Source organism: Dreissena polymorpha, chromosome 7, assembly GCF_020536995.1.
Source record: "Dreissena polymorpha isolate Duluth1 chromosome 7, UMN_Dpol_1.0, whole genome shotgun sequence".
Taxonomy (NCBI): Eukaryota; Metazoa; Mollusca; class Bivalvia; order Myida; family Dreissenidae; genus Dreissena; species Dreissena polymorpha.
In genome coordinates this window covers 43,813,060-43,832,701 of record NC_068361.1, presented here as the reverse complement: position 1 = coordinate 43,832,701, position 19,642 = coordinate 43,813,060, and the positions used below count along the sequence as shown (strand labels likewise).

The window sequence follows — 19,642 nt, the reverse complement described above, 5'->3', positions numbered from 1 at the left end:
CATCAGTCGTGGCTTACATCCAGAAACAGGGCGGTACACACTCTCACTCCCTGTATCTGGAAACAATGCACTTACTTGTTTTTTGCAAGAGCCTCAACGTCTCTCTCTTGTCCAAACACATACCAGGTCGTCTCAACGCCCTGGCGGACGGTTTGTCTCGCAAACACCAGATACTTCCATCGGAGTGGACACTTCATCAGGAAGTGGCCAACCAGATTTTCCTCACATTCGGTTATCCACTGGTCGACCTGTTTGCGACCAGAGACAACCACAGACTTCCTCTGTATGTGAGTCCAGTGTACGAACCAGCAGCGTGGGCGGTAGACGCGCTTTCGTTCGATTGGGATCAACTGGACGCTTACACTTACCCCTCACCCATTCTAATTCCCCAAATCTTAGGGAAAATCAGTGTGAGCTCTTGCCGGATCCTCCTGATAGCCCCTTGATGGCCCAGGAGATCCTGGTTCAAGGACCTTCTTGGTCTCCTGTGCGAATTTCCCAGGGAACTCCCACACAGGTCAGATCTCCTATCTCAGAGAGGCAAACTTCACGTTGATCCAGACATGTTCCACTTACACGTCTGGCCGTTATCAGGCAATCCCTGCAGAAGAAACGCTTTTCTGTCAGGGCTTCAACGCTCGTTGCCTCTGCAAGGAGAAAGTCCACCAGAGCAGTCTATGATGCTCGCTGGAAACTCTTCTCTAATTGGTGTGTTCGAGGGAAAATTGATCCCCTCAATCCCTCTGCTAGACACATAGCGGATTTTCTAATCTATCTCTTTGATTATAAGAAACTTTCTCTTAGCTCCATCAAAGGTTACAGATCTGTGCTTTCGCATACCTTGGCTTTTCGTAAGTCATCACAAGTCTGTGCTGATCCAGCCATTTCAGAACTGATCCGAGCCATGGAACTTAAACGTCTGTGTCTCGTTCTCTTACCCCCAAATGGGTTTTGGCTTGTATCGCTTATTAAAGCTCCCTATGAACCCCTTAATCAGGCTTCTTTACAGTTCCTAACCTGGAAGACCGTTTTCCTTCTTACCATGGCTTTATCCAAACATAGAAGTGAAAATCATGCTCTTTCTATCGAAGAAAGCCATCTTCGTTTTGATTCGTTCGATGGCTCTGTCACTTTGTTGTGCCAGCAAGGATTCCTTGCTAAAAATCAACTCCCCTCAATGGCTTCTAAACCCTTCAAGTCTTTCTAGAACTTGTGAAAATGAAGATGAAGATAGACTCCTCTGCCCTGTCAGGTCTTTGAAGTTCTATCTTAGTAGAGCTAAGTCTATTCGAGGTTCTTGCAAGAGACTCTTCATTTCCTTAAAAGGGGGGGGGGGGCGATGTGTCTGTGGCTTCTATTTCCCGTTGGGTAGCCTTGACTATAAAAAGGGCTTACTCTTCTCTTTCTTCAAGGGATTCATCCCTTTTTAAGATGAGACCGCATGAATTACGAGCAATGTCGGCTTCGTGGGCGTATATTAATCATACCCCACTCTCTGACGTGCTTCAAGCTGCTTTCTGGAGGAATCAGACCACTTTTTCATCTTTTTATCTTCGTTCTCTGGAGTGCCAACAGGACAACTTGTATTTGTTGGGCCCCCTTGTGGTTGCACAAACGGTAGTATCTTCTATGGCATAGGTATATACGCTTATCCGTTAATTAAGTTAATACCGTAATAAAGAAGATTAGCTGAGAACCCGAGATATGGGTTCCGCTGTGATGGGGAGATTTTCGCGAACCTTCCCGCCGCAGCTGCAAAGTCAGCAATATGATAGCAGGTAACGTAATAAAGCTATTAAAACAAATTTTTATAGTAAAATTCATTTTAATTAGTAATTACTTACCTGCTATCGGTAAGTCCCACCTCCCACCCCGCTCTTTGTCTAATATTTTCATATTGTTTATTGGAATAAGAGTGATTACTGGGTAATATCCCGTTTTGGTTACACGGCTATGTGACCGTTCTGACCTGACCGACGGGTTTATGAAAAGTGTGGGATTCTTCGGACAGAAAGTTTCCGGATGAATTACAATCCTTCAGGAGTAAGTAAGCAATATGATAGCAGGTAAGTAATTACTAATAAAAATGAATTTTACTATAAAAATTTGTTTTAAAATCATTTGTCATATATGCTCACCATCATTGAATGGTGTGTCATGAGAAAGAATTACGTCGATATCTCCAAGGTCACACTTTGAGTTCAAAAGTCAAAAAGTCAAAAATGGCCATAAATGAGCTTGTCCGGGCCATAACTTTTTCGTTCATTGTTAGATTTTAAAGTCATTTGGCACATTTGTTCATCATCATTGGACAATGTGTCATGCAAAAGAATTACATTGGTATCCGCAATGTCAAGGTCACACTTTGAGTTGAAAGGTCAAAAATGGCCATAAATAATCTTGTCTGGGCCATAAGAGATTTTAAAATTACTAGGTACATTTGTTCACAATCATTGGATGTGTGTCATGTGAAAGAATTACATCAATATCTCCAAGGTCAAGGTCACACTTTGAGTTCAAAAGTCAAAAATGGCCATAAATGATCTTGTCAGGGCCATAACTAAATTACACTGTACATTTGTTCACAATCATTGGACTTTAAAATGACTCTGTAAATTAATATTGTTCACAGTCATTGGACGGCGTGTCATGCAAAAAAAATCAAGAGTTCAAAGGTCAAAACGGCCATAAATGATAATGGATAATGCTTAAAAATCGCCATAAATTAGCTCTTGATTTGTGAAGACAGCATGCAAAATATTCTGTGGCAATGCAGCATGTGGGGGTATTCTTCACGTCTGTGACAAAGCTCTAGTTAAATATGGTTTAACTCCGTTTAAGTGACAATGCAATTTATTTAGCGCAACTTCGTACAAATGGCATGCTATTCTACTGCGCTTTCCTCCAACCGCCTTATTGTTATTTAAAAAAAAAATCTGTATTCCCCAACTTCCATGATTCATACATTTCACGAATCTACTTATTTTTGTATATTCATTTTTGCATTATTTTATGACCATATTGTCTATTTAAGCAATTTCTATTTGTTTCGGACTAAAAATCAGATAGTAACTTAATTTTGTTGTGAGATTTTTGATAGCACAGGCTTCTGATGCTTTTGAACTCTCTTAACACCAATTCTGCATGCTTGAATTGTTTCCTCATGTATATGCATGCGTTTCTTAAGTTTAATGAAACCACAGCATTCTTTGAGTGTTTTACCTGCAGGGCCGGATCCAGAGAGGACATAACTGGGGGGGGGGGCACACAATTTGTTCTATAAAACAAATGGGGGGGCGGCTGTGGCATATATTAATACGTTTACACTTAATATAGGTGATTTCAACATAAACAAGTAAATATAAAATGCTGTCTGTTAAAGATGTTTAATTTTTATTAAAAATTGCTAATTGACATTCAACAGTACAACAAGTAACAAATACACTGGCTCCAAATGGTAGGGGGCTGGCAGCTAAATTTAACCACACTTGAGCTGGTAGGTAGACTGTAACAGTCATCTTCATGACAAGTTCTGAAAATAAAAAAGAAGAGAGTACTGTATATAGAAATGTCAAATTCAGTTGAATTAACTATGCAAACATTTGATTTCAAAATATACATAAATACTGTTGGTCTGATCAATATTTCAATTACCATATTTTATCAGAGCGTGATAAAGTTTGAATGTTATTAGTTAAAAATGCAAAAGCTGAAAAAAGTGCACAAAACGTTTGATAAAATTCAATTATAACGAAATTAATATCTACAAGGTGTATACAGGCATACAATGTATATAAGTGTATGGGCTTTATTTATTGTACAATTAGTAAAAAGAAATTTGTTAATAAATTTATGCTCAATCTTTTTGTTCCTTTATTTCTATATTTTAGAGTTAAACATAAAACAAACTGAATAAACTTAGCGCAATTAACGCATTATAATACATTTAAAAAAATAAATTCTTACCTTAGACTCGACAGCTTTGGCTCAGAATCAGACTCTGTGTTTTTTGGTTTGTTGGATAGACCAAAAAATCGATCCAGTGTTGTTGCCTTTCGCTTCATTTTTATGAAGACAATGCTGTGGTACGCTGTATTATATGAGTGTAGGACATTAGCCCATGGGACATTAGCCCCTAGGACAAAAGCCCCTACGACATTAGCCCCTTTGGACATTAGCCCCCTAGGGCATAACCCCTACCTATTTTTACATTCATTTTTTTAGGTATTTAATTTCATCTTTTTTTAAAATAATGGAATTAATTGGTTACTTAAAAAAAAACAGCAACAACAACACAATATGTTTCTTATGTATCTACTTGTAAGGTCATTTTAAACTTCTGGATGGTGTCAGATAGCAAAATAATTGCAAAATAAATAGAGTACAAAGAAAAAAATAGTTAAGAAATTGTAAAAAAACACTTAAATTTCCGTGTGTGGTACAAGCTATATATTGTTTGTCACATAATTTACATATGAAATTAAAAAAATGGAATAAAAATGCTTACTTTAAAAAAAAGTTTTGGACGTTTCAAAACACCTTGGGGCTAATGTCTTAGCGTGCACTTTTTTGAAGGGACTTTTGTCCTAGGGGCTAATGTCCTAGGGGCTAATGTCCTATACGGCAAGAAAAGTCTCCATATCTAATGTTCTCATGTTTATTACATCTGACAATACAGTGTTAATTGGTATACTTGACATCAAAACAAGGTTAATGTTACCCAGACGCTTAAAATATCTGCAGAAAAGAGAGCATGTCGCACTGAAGAGATTCTTGCGACAGTGATAATCGAGTCTTAACGTACAACATTTGATCCCCTGTGGATAGTAGACAGTAAGGTTGGAAGGGGCACGTCTTCTGTCAGAAATCGGGTAAATCAGGACCATCTGGCCAACTTTGTTCCACAAAAAAAAAGAAGAAAAAGAATGCTTTAGCGGCTGGGGGTGCACGTACCCCTCGTGCCCCCTGGTAAATCCGTGCCTGATCTGATTTGTATATGTATTTCACACTCTAAAAAAAAACTTAAAAAAAATATATTCATTTAAAGCAGTGTTGAAATGTATTTTTGCATTAAGGTTATCCTCTAGTGAATGTTAATTTTTCTGAACATTAACCTACATGTAACTGATTCTATTCTTAATTACGCTAGTTTAAGAGTTGTGTTCAAGTGATGTATATTCAACGTCCTAAGCATTCTTTGGATGAAATTAAATATTATTAATCACGGATGTTTAAGGTAGGCTAGAATTCTATGCTGTTTTTTATATTACAGTATATTACAGTACCTGTGAATATTTTTTAGTAATAGTACATGTATAATTTTTTTTAAATTAAATTTATTAAATATAATAGAAAATTATTTCCGTATCTAACAGGAACAAATTTGTTATCAAAGCCTTCAGTTCAAAAGTGCTAAAACTATTAGTCTTACAAGTGTTTGTATCTATTGCACAGAGTTCCGATCACAGTTGAGCAGTCTGGAGAAGTGGGTGGCACACATTCCAGAATTGGTGGTGTCTGACCTACTGAAAGACCATGTGGAGGCGGGGCAAACCAGCAGGACAGAGCAGGAGGGCAGATACAAGCAGCAGCTGACTGATCTGAAAGACAGACAGGTTGGGTGTTGGATTTTGTAGCGTGACATTTCTCAGATTTGGAAGAGTTTCAAATTAACTATTAAGTAAAAGTGAAATGTCCATGGCAGCACAAAAGGCATGGACAATTAATTTAAAGAAGCAGTATGGGGAATATATGTTGTGTCCTTGGGAACAAACAAAACACCTTTACTTTCTGAGGTATCTGAAGCACCATACACTACATATTTTGTTTCAATGGTTGCTGAAGCAGCATGTGCAGTGCTTTCCTTGTAATGGTTACTGAAGCAGCATGTGCAGTGCTTTACTTGTAATGGTTACTGAAGCAGCATGTGCAGTGCTTTACTTGTAATGGTTACTGAAGCAGCATGTGCAGTGCTTTACTTGTAATGGTTACTGAAGCAGCATGTGCAGTGCTTTACTTGTAATGGTTACTGAAGCAGCATGTGCAGTGCTTTACTTGTAATGGTTACTGAAGCAGCATGTGCAGTGCTTTACTTGTAATGGTTACTGAAGCAGCATGTGCAGTGCTTTACTTGTAATGGTTACTGAAGCAGCATGTGCAGTGCTTTACTTGTAACGGTTACTTAAGCAGCATGTTCAGTGCTTTACTTGTAACGTATACTGAAGCAGCATGTGCAGTGCTTTACTTGTAACGGTTACTGAAGCAGCATGTGCAGTGCTTTACTTGTAACGGTTACTGAAGCAGCATGTGCAGTGCTTTACTTGTAATGGTTACTGAAGCAGCATTTGCAGTGCTTTACTTGTAATGGTTACTGAAGCAGCATGTGCAGTGCTTTACTTGTAATGTTTACTGAAGCAGCATGTGCAGTGCTTTACTTGTAATGTTTACTGAAGCAGCATGTGCAGTGCTTTACTTGACTGTAATGGTTACTGAAGCAGCATGTGCAGTGCTTTACTTGTAATGGTTACTGAAGCAGCATGTGCAGTGCTTTACTTGTAATGGTTACTGAAGCAGCATGTGCAGTGCTTTACTTGTAATGGTTACTGAAGCAGCATGTGCAGTGCTTTACTTGTAACGGTTACTTAAGCAGCATGTTCAGTGCTTTACTTGTAACGTATACTGAAGCAGCATGTGCAGTGCTTTACTTGTAACGGTTACTGAAGCAGCATGTGCAGTGCTTTACTTGTAACGGTTACTGAAGCAGCATGTGTAGTGCTTTACTTGTAATGGTTACTGAAGCAGCATGTGCAGTGCTTTACTTGTAATGTTTACTGAAGCAGCATTTGCAGTGCTTTACTTGACTGTAATGGTTACTGAAGCAGCATGTGCAGTGCTTTACTTGTAATGGTTACTGAAGCAGCATGTGAAGTGCTTTACTTGTAATGGTTACTGGAGCAACATTTGCTATGTATTTCATTGTCATGGTTACTGAAGCAGCATTTACAATAAACTTGATTATCATGGTTACTGAAGCAACCTGTACCATGTATTTCAGTGTAATGGTTATTGGTGCTGCATGTGTAGTGTATTTGATTGTCATGGTTACTGCAGCAATGTGTTCAGCATATTTCATTGTCATGGTTACAGAAGAAGCATGCGCATTGTATTTCCTTTCCATTGCCACAACATGAACACTCTCGGCATATTTCATTTCCAAAGCTACTTAAGTAGCATGCTCACAATCTTTCTTTTCCACGGTTACAGAAGCAACATGAGCAGTCACTGCGCCCCAGCCTGGGCCACCCCCATCAGCAGGGGATCCTGACTGAGCTGTGTAACCAGGAGACAGACAGACACAACAAGTACCTGGCTGCCGTAGAAGCTCAAACAAAGGCATTGCAGGTAAACCTTGTCTGAGACCGTGCCAGATGTAGTAAGCACATATAAATGACTTGAGAGATAATCATGTAAAATTATCCAGGAACGTTATTATGTCCATTCCAGATGTATTCCTGAAATTTCATTATCTCCCCATCCAGAAAAATCCGATAATGTAATTATGATCCCATCCAGAATATTCCAATACCATTATTAATACCTTACCTGAATAATCAAGGTACTTTATTATCTCTCCTAGAAAAATCCAGTAAGATTATAGTCTCCACTTACGAGATAATTTATAAACGTTATTGTGTCCTCTTCCAGAAATACCCAATCAGATTATTTTTTCCCATTTAAGACTACTCAAGTTTTGTTGTTTTCTCTAGCTGTCTGGTAAGGTTAGTGGTTGGTACACGCTTCTCACCTACGAAACATGGGTTTAATACCAGTAAGTTGAAGTTTGGTAAGAGGTCACCATAGCAAACTGGTGGAGTTTATGGTTTACTTCTGGTACTCTGTTTTCCCCCTTACAACTAAAGACTATATCAAAATTAAAAATCTTTCTGTTAAAAAATTTGGAAGCTGGAAAGTGAATCTAATTCAAATTCCGATCCAAGCTTTCATGAGTCTAGAACGTTTATTAGGAATGAAAAACTGGGATTCATCCACATACAATGCAGCCTCCGGTGCAGAAGGACCTTATTAACTGTGAAATAAGCACACAAATCTTGGTTGTCTCCCCTTTCAGAACAACGCAATGGAGCACGCGCGTGTGTTCCTGGAGAGTCTCGCCAGGCTGTCTGAGAACCAGCTGCTCCAGTATGATAACATGCTGGTTGTAGACGATGTCCAGAAAGGACGTAAGTGTTGCATGCTAGAAAAAGTTAAAGTTATGAAACTATGGTAGGCTAGGTTTTTATGCTTCCCGATTTTTTTTTCGGTGGAGCATATAGTTGCAAGTTTGTCCTTCCTTACTTCCTTATATACTTCCTTACTACCTTCCGTCACACTTTAAAAAAAAGTTTCTCATAGCGCCTTCAATATTTGTCCAATCTCTTATATATTTGGCATTTAGGTACCTTGCATGGTCCTCTACCTTTTGATGAGGTTTGATGTCACAAGGGTCAAGGTCACCAAGGATAATAATAGATGTTCTCAAGGTCACACTTTGGTTACAGTTTCTCATAGCGCCTTCAATATTTGACTGATCTCTAATATATTTGGCATGTAGGTACCTTGCATGGACCTCTGCCTTTTGATGAGATTTGAGGTCACTGGAGTCAAGGTCAAGGTCACCGAGGCTAATAATAGATTAACAAAGTGCATTATCGGGGAGCATCAATCAGTTTCACTGATATTCTTGTTAAAAATATTTATTGAAAATGTATTGGATATCAATAATTTCTTAACATCTGGCCCTATGATTATTCAAGCAATCAATCAATCAACTTATTTTAGCCACAACTTGATATCTTGAGCAATTAAGTTATTTGTAATTTTTAAAATGTCATTACATGTGGTAAAGGGGCCTAGACTTTCAAACACAAGAAGCATTTGTCTGTACCACTTTAAAATGTGAATTTGAAATTAAACCCGTTTAATATTGCCATTTTTTATATATTTGGTCTTTCCAAAGAGTTGATAAACAAGAGGGCCAAGATGGCCCTAGTTTGCTCACCTGAGAGGAGTCCATTCATTCAATCTTTACCAAATGTCAAACTTGACCTAGATATTGTCCAGACAATCATCCTGGTCAAGTTTCATCATTATTTCATCTATGAGTCATGATCAATGTACCTATGAAGTTTTATGATCCTAGGGGTAAGCATTCTTGAGTTATCCTCCGGAAACCATTTTTCTAAGTTGAGTCACCGTGACCTTGACAGCCATTGTGTGACCTTGACCTTTGACCTAGTGACCTGAAAATCAAAAGGGGTCATCTGCGAGTCATGATCATTGTACCTATGAAGTTTCATGATCCTAGGCATAAGCGTTCTTGAGTTATCATCCTGAAAACATTTTACTATTTCAGGTCACTGTGACCTTTGACCTAGTGACCTGAAAATCAATAGGGGTCATCTACGAGTCATGATCATTGTACCTATGAAGTTTCATGATCCTAGGCATAAGGGTTCTTGGGTTATCATCCAGAAACCATTTTACTATTTCAGGTCACCATGACCTTGACCTTTGACCTAGTGACCTGAAAATCAATAGGGGTCATCTTCGAGTTATGATCAATGTACCAATGAAGTTTCATGATCCTAGGCATAAGCGTTCTTGAGTTATCATGTGGAAACCATTTTACTATTTCGGGTCACCATGACCTTGACCTTTGACCTAGTGACCTAAAAATCAATAGGGGTCATCTGCAAGTCATGATCAATGTACCCATGAAGTTTCATGATCCCAGGCCTAAGCGTTCTTGAGTTATCATCCGGAAACCATTTTACTATTTTGGGTCATCATGACCTTTGACCTAGTGACCTGAAAATCAATAGGGGTTATCTGCGAGTTATGATCAATGTATCTATGAAGTTTCATGATCCTAGGCATAAGCGTTCTTTAGTTATCATCCTGAAACCATTTTACTGCTTTGGGTCACTGTTACCTTGACCTTTGGACTAGTGACCTGAAAATCAATAGGGGTCATCTGCGAGTCATGATTAATGTATCTATGAAGTTTCATGATCCTAGGCATAAGCGTTCTTGAGTTATCATCTGGAAACCATTTTACTATTTCGGGTCATCGTGACCTTGACCTTTGACCTAGTGACCTGAAAATCAATAGGGGTCATCTGCGAGTCATGATCAATGTACCTATGAAGTTTCATGAACCTTGGCATAAGAGCTCTTGAGTTATCATCCGAAAACCATCTGATGGAAGGACGGACCGACATGAGCAAAACAATGTACCCCCTCTTCTTCGAAAGGGGGGGGGGGGCATAATGAGAAAATTGCCCCCCTCCCAGCAGCCATGTTATTCAACTGACCTGAACCATTTTTGAACTCAATTCTCATATCAAGGAAACAAAAGTTCTGAGCAAATTTCATGAAAATTGGTCCAAAATGTGACTTCTACTGTGTTCACATGTTTTCACTACCAGTATATACATATAGAGAACAAGAAATGTGTCCACAGGACACGGATGTCCCCATCTGTAACTTTGTCACTACATAAAAGTATAACTGTGTAAATGCTTGGTAGAAGTTATAAGTTTTTTTCAAATCCTAAACGCAGATTTCGAACCTAAACGCGGACCCTAAGTTCAAGGTCATGGTCACAGGGTCAAAATTTGTGTGAGTATGGAAAGGCCTTGTCCATATACACATGCATGCCAAATATGAAATTGCTATCTGAGCGACATAGAAGTTATGAGCATTTTTTGAAATCTAAACGCAAAGTGTGAAGGACAGACGGACGGACGGACAAACGGACAGTCCGATCACTATATGCCCTCCTTCGGGGGCATAAAAATGTCTTAGAATATCAAAATAAATCAGAAAGCCACATAAACTAGAGAGCGGACAACATGCTTAACCCATGAAATGCACTAAATGACCCCGTGACCTAGTTTTTGACCCGGCATGACCCATATTCAAACTTGACCTAGATATTGTCTTAATACAACTTCTTACCAAGTTTAGTAAAGATCTGATGAAAACTACTTCAATTAGAGAGCGGACACCATGCTAAATCCTTGAAATGCACTAAGTGACCCAGTGACCTAGTTTTTGACCCGGCATGACCCATATTTGAACTTGATCTAGATATTGTCTTGATACAACTTCTGACCATGTTTAGTAAAGATCAGATGAAAACTACTTCAATTAGAGAGCCGACACCATGCTTAATCCTTGAAATGCACTAAATGACCCTGTGACCTAGTTTTTGACCCGGCATGACCCATATTCGAACTTGACCTTGTTATTGTCTGGATACAACTTTTGACCAAGTTTGGTAAAGATCGGATGAAAATATTTGAATTAGAGAGCGGACACGAAGTGTGATCGACCGACTGACTGACCGACCGACGGACCGACCGACCAACTGACCAACCGACGGACAGTGCGAAAACTATATACCCCCTTTTTTTCGAAATGGAGGCATAAAAATGCCCAGCCCACTGGCGGCCATGTTTTGTCACCGATCCCGACCATTTTTAAACTTGTCCGAGATATCAATAAAACTAAGTTTTTGACTTTCATGATGATTTGACAAAAATTGTGACTTCTAGAGTGTTAACAAGGTTTCTCTATAGCCAAACAGGGAAAACTGCCACTATATACATAGTGAGAAAAATGCACCGCCCACTGGCGACCATGTTTTTTCACCGATTTCGACCATTTTCGAACTTGTCCGAGACATCAATTGAACCAATGTTCTGACCAACTTTAATGATGATTGGGCAAAAATTGTGACTTCTATAGTGTTTACAAGGTTTCTCTATAGCCAAATAAGGAAAACTGCCCCGACCACTGACGGCCATGTTTTTCAACAGATCGGAACCACTTTTGGAGTAAACCAAGATATCATTAAGACAAACATTTTGACAAAGTAAAATGAAGATTGGGCATGAAATGTGACTTCTACAGTGTTTACAAGGTTTCTCTTTTTTTTGACCTAGTGACCTAGTTTTTGACCTGGCACAACCCAGTTTCAAACTTGGCTGAGATTTCATTGGGACAAAGCTTCTGACTAAGTTTCATGAAGATGGGACAAGAAATGTGGCCTCTAGATGTTTACGAGCAAATGTTAACGGACGGACGGACATACGACAGATAAAGACCAGTCACAAAAGCTCACCTGAGCAATCAGGTGAGCTAAAAATGTACAAAATAAAGCGATATAAATTACACACAGTTATTTACAGGGTTAAATCCTTTAATGAATTTAAAATCTGAAAGTTGAAAATTGGCTATTTGTTTTATGAATTTCAAAATAATATCCTTTAACAAGTACTTGGACAAATTGTAACAAAAATTAAGGATGAAATTAAGAGCCGGAAAAAACACACAAAAGAATTAGTAAAATTGTGTTTCAAAAGTAAGACTTATACCAATTGTTTCACTTAACGTATGATATGGTTAATTGGAAATAAGATCTTTGAGGGTCAAATGATTGAAATTTCTTTTCCTCTTTCAGGTAAACGTTGGAGTGGTACTTTGTTTAATGAGATTATTCTGAAACGTGTACTCTCCATAATGTTTCATTTATGCTTGCTTTTTGTTTGATGAGTTAGTTATTTGTGTTGTTATTGATGTTCAAACAATCATATTTATGATATATAATGAAGCTTATTATGAAGTTTATTATTGTACTTTATATAAGTTTGAAATTCATGAAAGTTATACATGGTAATAGAGTAAATGGCATTCAAGACAGTTAATTCAATTAATGTTATTAAAGTAAAAAATAACAATTAATGTTATTAAAGTAAAAAGGGGTTTGGGGTTTACTGGAATATAAAGTTTTAAACGTTACAAAAACTGATTGAATTTTGTAATTAAATGGTTATGAACATAAAGAGAAGAACAATTGAGGATTGGTTGCTTGAAATGTCTAAGAATCCTTCATTATTTGGTAAATATTTTCAGAACTTTGGATATGGATGCTGAATATTATAGCAATAGGAAATATGCAAGTGTAACAGAAAATGAGAATTTTGTTTTACAGTTCGAAAACATAGACATGAAAAGAAAAATCCAGAGCATTAAAATCTAAAACAATTCCTTATACACTGTAATAGTCAATATGATGATCACTGTATTTCTATTGATTAGAGATTTTAACTCTAGAAATTCAAATTAAATTGTTACAACTTTTGAAATGCCAGCTACGTGGTTGATAACCAATTGTAGGTGTGGATGCCAAGAAGTACCCTACGACAGAGCTGATACGGAGGAGGAATGCAGGGGAACCCCTAGAGGATAATGAGGACAAAAATGCCCTACCAAGGGGCAAAAACACCTGGACAGGTAGGATGTAGACCAGTTGATTATAATTATAACACTTTCCCACTCAGAAGCAAAGTGAAAATGGCTTGGTGCAAATAGCATTAAACCAGAACAGCCTGGGTGTAACTCCCAGTTTGTTCAGGTTTTATGCTATTTGCTTCTCATCAGTATCTAAGGGTTTGAAGTGAAGCCTTTAAAACTTGAATCTTGTAAAAAAGGCCTTTGATTCAATATAACTTTTTAAGGGACTAAAAATGTGTCAAAATCTGTATCTTAGTGGTAAAGGGTTAACTAAGTTTACATATCATGGGGTCTGTATCTTAGTGGTAAAGGGTTAACTAAGTTTACATATCATGGGGTCTGTATCTTAGTGGTAAAGGTTTAACTAAGTTTACGTATCATGGGGTCTGTATCTTAGTGGTAAAGGTTTAACTAAGTTTACGTATCATGGGGTTTTAGTATGCAACTGTCGTTTCATTGACATGATAATACCCATCAGATATTTTTGAAATAATGACAGTGTTATTATGACATCGACCGAATATAAAAATTAACCTTATCTACTGGTGTTTTATCAGGTCATTGTCTGAAAAAACAACTTTAGCCCTGCTCTAATGTGAGATCAAGTTCCCACAACTTTTGCAATACATCTAAGTCATAGCTTGTGCATTTATCATGCAACTGAAAGTCTTTTTTGGTCAAAGCTGTCTAAATCAGGGTTGGACCTTTCTTGACCTTTGTTATGGTCAGTTTAAATCTCTAGAAAATGTTTCCACCAGTAGGCTTGAATAATTGAATGGAATTTGAGTGTTTGCGAACAAATACTCAAACTGGGAAAAATAGAAAACATGCAATTTGCACAATTTTAACTTATTTACTGAAAAAGATAATGGAAAATGCTTTCTAATCTTTATAGTGTTACTGTTAATGAAACATAATAAGATAATTTTTATTGTTACGCTTTTTTGCAACAACAAAACATTAGTGTTCAGCTTAAAACAATTTTATCTGCAATATAAAGGTAAAGCCAACACAACAGCTTTTCACTCAACAAAGTTTGTTTGCCTTTTTATATTTGGCACATTGTTGGCACCAGAGTGTGTAAAGTTGAAGGCAATGTTGTCATATTTATGCCCCCCTTGGAAGAAGAGGGGGTATATTGTTTTGCACATGTCTGTCGGTCGGTCTGTCCACCGAATGGTTTACGGTTGATAACTCAAGAACGCTTACGCCTAGGATCATGAAACTTCATAGTTACATTGATCATGACTGGCAGATGACCCCTATTGATTTTGAGGTCACTAGGTCAAAGGTCAAGGTTACAGTGACTCTTTCTTGGATGCTGTTTAGGAGAACATTTTCAGATTATATTGTGTACTGGTGTAATGGGGTCTCCGTTCCCACCAGATGGTTTCCGGATGATAACTCAAGAACGCTTATGCCTAGGATCATGAAACTTCATAGGTACATTGATCATGACTGGCAGATGACCCCTATTGATTTTGAGGTCACCAGGTCAAAGGTCAGAGTGACTCCTTTGATGCAGTTTAGGAGAACATTTGCAGATTATATTACAGTGGAACCCCTCTAAACCATACAACCATGGGACCGAGAGGAAATTCCGGTTTAGAGAGGATTCCGGTTTAGAGAGGATTTTGACTACTTTACTTTCAGCTAATCAATTACATAGCCTTATGTGGAAAAAAACTTTGAGCAAATTTTACATATATCAGCAATATCAGTCACAACATAAATCAGACAGTGCACCCTGAAAATCAAACTATTTTATACATGTATGCACTTGTTAGGTGAATTAACTTTTTTCACATGATATCCTTGATCCTCGATTTTCCTACCCCATATTTCTTTGACAGCATCAGTTAGTGTAGGTTTAGGAAATATCTCTGACTCTTTTATCCATTTGATTTTGTCTTGTAGAGACAATTCCATGCGCATTACATCTTACTTACCAATTTGAAAATCTAAATGAATATCTGAATGCAACTGTTTCTATAACTCTGCAAATCACCATTTTATATAACACTTAATTAGCAATTGTAATAAACAACACAAAATTAAATAGCATTAAGATTATTAAAATTTAGCACAGCTTCCTACATCAAAAACAAAACACACTAAAGAACTCTATGTTTGTTATCAGTAACTGTAATCAGTATTATTACCTCTATTGAATGATATTTACATCACAGGACAAGTATCTTCAAATTGTTTTGCGAATTTTACAGTCTGCAAATTTTTCGACCACCTTTATTAATTTCACGCGTCTTAAATCCGCTATTCACAATTTTTTGACACTAGGTCCAATGTGCAATAAACTGGCCCTGAGCGGTTTAGAGAGGTACAATTACGTATGGAATTACCTAATTTTGATCCTAGGAATGACCGGTATTCGGAATTGAGGGGATTCCAGTCTTGAGGAGATATTTTACGCATAGTTTTATAGGGAAAAAAATGGGAAGGGACAATTCGTCCGGTTTAGAGAGGATTCCGGTATAGAGAGGATCCGGTTTAGAGGGTTTCCACTGTATGTACTGGTGTCGTGGGGTCATCGTCCCCACCAGATGGTTTCCGGATGATAACTCAAGAACGCTTAAGCCAAGGATCATGAAACTTCATAGGTACATTGATCATTACTGGCAGATGACCCCTATTGATTTTCAGGTCACTAGGTCAAAGGTCAAGGTCACAGTGACCCGAAATAGTAAAATGGTTTCCGGATGATAACTCAACAATACTTAAGCCTAGGATCATGAAACTTCATAGGGACATTGATCATGACTGGCAGATGACCCCTATTGATTTTCAGATCACTAGGTCAAAGGTCAAGGTCACAGTGACAAAAAAACGTAATCACACAATGGCTGCCACTACAACTGACAGCCCATATGGGGGGCATGCATGTTTTACAAACAGCCCATGTCTTTTTAAATGTGTTCTTTTTTAAATTAATAAACTGCTATCTGGAATGAGAGTTGATGAATATTTATGTTTAATATTGGTGAGTGGTGTGTATTTATTCAATTGATTTGGTCTTTGTACATTAATAGTCCTGTGTGTTCCAAAATTAAAATTAAAGGGTGGTATATGTGCAGTGCCATTTAAGTTGCTGTTATTTTGTATGTAAGTGTAATATCAGAATGGTTTGTATATTAACATAGAGTTAAATGTTTTGTTGCATCAAAAGGCACTCAAAATACTGAAAATTAAGTAGTTAGGCTAAATTTGCAAGTGTTAGGGCATAAGCATTGCCTGAACTTAAATAGTTGTTTATAAAATGTTTGCACCTTTAAATGTACACTTAGAAAGTTGAAGTATTGTTTTGCAAATTCAATCACAAGCTCTGTTATTGTATGTTATTGATTTGCACTTAGTTTGTTTTACAAAGTTGTAGAGAGAGAGAGAGAGATAGAGAGAGAGAAGAGAGACGAGAGAGAGAGAGAGAGAGAAAGAGGGGGGGGGGGGGGAGGGAGGGGAGGGTAGGGAGGGGAGGGAGGGAGTGGAGTGAGGGAGGGGTGGAGGTGGTGAGAGTTCGTGGGGTCTTTCTTTCGCGATCGCTCTTTCGAGCTCCTAGCTCTTCTCTCTCGCTCCTCGCTCCTGCTCTCTCTTCTAGAGAGAGAGAGAGAAAATGTTCTGCCAATATAGGTCATTGGATATAGAATATATTTACACAAATCAATATTAATATTGTCACATTTCTTGTAATCTTACTTCAACACACACAAATATGGCTTATTTCAACGCCATCAAAATTATAGAAGAAACATGGATAGATGAAAATCAGTACAAATACATAGAAAATTGCGAGAACTTGGCAAAGACATATGATATTACAAGAACTTGGCTTCTGCTTTATGCATGTATTCTTAAATTATTTCACCAAAGCGATAAGCATTATGAGGTTTTACAATTTGATGTGGTGATTTTGGAGGTATGTGACCCAGATTTGAGCCTGGACATAATATTGTTGAGATTAACATTCTGAACTTTTTAAATGAAGATAGAGTCGTAAAAGTGGTTTTTAGAGTGGTTGCAGGGTTTTCGCAAGACGATACCTGGTGACCTATTTTTATGTCCCCCACTATAGTAGTGGGGGACATATTGTTTTTGCTCTGTCTGTTGGTCTGTTGGTTTGTTTGCACCAACTTTAACATTTTGCAATAACATTTTATGAATACTTTTGCAATATTGAAGATAGCAACTTGATATTTGGCATGCATGTGCATCTCATGGAGCTGCACATTTTGAGTGGTGAAAGGTCAAGGTCATCCTTCAAGGTCAGAGGTCAAATATATGTGGCCCAAATCGCTTATTATGCCCCCCTTCGAAGAAGAGGGGGTATAATGCTTTTCTCATGTTGGTCTGTCGGTCTGTCTGTCCGTCCACCAGGTGGTTGTCAGACGATAAATCAAGAACGCTTGGGCCTAGGATCATGAAACTTCATAGGTACATTGATCATGACTCGCAGATGACCCCTATTGATTTTGAGGTCAAAGGTCAAGGTCACGGTGACCCGAAATAATAAAATGGTTTTTGAATGAAAACTCAAGAATGCATACGCCTAGGATCATGAAACTTCTTGGGTAGATTGATCATAACTCGCAGATGACCCCTATTGATTTTGAGGTCACTAGGTCAAAGGTCAAGGTCACGGTGACCCGAAATAGTAAAATGGTTTTTGGATGATAACTCGAGAATGCATACGCCTAGGATCATGAAACTTCATAGGTAGATTGATCATGACTTGCAGATGACCCCTATTGATTTTGAGGTCACAAGGTCAAAGGTCACGGTGACCCGAAATAGTAAACTGATTTTCGGATGATAACTCAAGAACGCTTTTGCCTAGGATCATGACACTTCATAGGTACATTGATCATGACTCGCAGATGACCCCTATTGATTTTCAGGTCACTAGGTCAAAGGTCAAGGTCACAGTGACAAAAATCGTATTCACACAATGGCTGCCACTACAACGGGCAGCCCATATGGGGGGCATGCATGTTTTACAAACAGCCCTTGTTTTATGAATACTTTTGCAATATTGAAGATAGCAACTTGATATTTGGCATGCATGTGTATCTCATGAGCAACTTGATATTTGGCATGCATGTGTATCTCATGGAGCTGCACATTTTGAGTAGTGAAAGGTCAAGGTCATCCTTCACAAGGTCAAAGTCATCCTTCAAGGTCAAACATCATATAGGGGGAAATTGTGTTTCACAAACACATTTTGTTTTCCGCATATGACCCACATTTACATCCAGCCTAGATATTTAAGTTCCCTCAAGATCGATTCATACATTTTATCTCTAGAGTTGAAACAAGGTTTCATTAAGATCTGACCAGATTTTGTACGCACATAAATAAGATTCAAACTACTTAGAAATTGTTAAGAAAAAAACTTACCAAGTTTCCTTAAAATGGAGTCCTAAATGTAGCAACTAGAGTGGTAACAAGGCTTTTCAAAGATATGACCTGGTGACCTACGTTTTGGACCCATGTGGTGCAGATTTTAAGTTGGCCTTTATACTTCAAAGACAACATTTTTACTATATCAATCACTATTGATTCATAAATGTGGCTTCTTTATAGGTTTCTTTTTTAGCTCATCTATTTTTTGAAAAAAATTATGAGCTATTGTCATCACCTTGGCGTCGGCGTCCGGTTAAGTTTTGTGTTTAGGTCCACTTTTCTCAGAAAGTATCAATGCTATTGCATTCAAACTTGGTACAGTTACTTACTCTCATAAGGGGACTGAGCAGGCAAAGTAAGATAACTCTGACGTGCATTTTGACAGAATTATGTGCCCTTTTTATACTTAGAACATTGAAAATTTTGGTTAAGTTTTGTGTTTAGGTCCATGTTATTCCTTAAGTATCAAAGCTATTGCTTTCATACTTGCAACACTTACTAACTATCATAAGGGGACTGTGCAGGCAAAGTTATGTAACTCTGACTGGCATTTGGACGGAATTATGGGCCCTTTATCCTTAGAACATTGGGTTAAGTTTTGTGTTTTGGTCCACTTCACCCCTAAAGTATCATAGATATTGCTTTCCTACGTGGAACACTCGCAAACTATCATAAGGGTACAGTAAAAGGACAAGTTGCATAACTCTGGTTGTCATTTTTACGGAATTATGGCCCTTTTTTGACTTAGTAACTTTGAATATATGGTTAAATTTTGTGTTTCGATCCACTTTACTTCTTAAGTATCAAGGCTATTGCTTTCAAACTTCAAATACTTTCATGCTATCATGGGGTTACTGTACCTGGCAAGTTG

General features: G+C 37.8%; 1 protein-coding gene and 1 long non-coding RNA gene across 2 annotated transcripts in view; one reads left to right on the top strand and one right to left on the bottom strand.

Moving 5' to 3' along the window:
- The window catches only part of LOC127837917 (coiled-coil domain-containing protein 180-like), a 103,247-nt gene that overhangs the window by 66,029 nt on the left and 17,576 nt on the right, over positions 1-19,642 (top strand). The window contains exons 34-37 of the mRNA XM_052365372.1: positions 5,455-5,615; positions 7,264-7,401; positions 8,129-8,240; positions 13,243-13,359. Of these exons, the coding sequence (XP_052221332.1) occupies positions 5,455-5,615; positions 7,264-7,401; positions 8,129-8,240; positions 13,243-13,359 (528 nt within the window). The remainder of the gene's footprint in view (positions 1-5,454; positions 5,616-7,263; positions 7,402-8,128; positions 8,241-13,242; positions 13,360-19,642) is intronic.
- On the bottom strand, positions 3,377-5,460 carry LOC127837918 (uncharacterized). Its single transcript, XR_008029524.1, has 2 exons — positions 3,967-5,460; positions 3,377-3,532 (listed from the first exon to the last, which is right to left on the bottom strand). It is a non-coding gene; the product is annotated as an uncharacterized LOC127837918 (long non-coding RNA).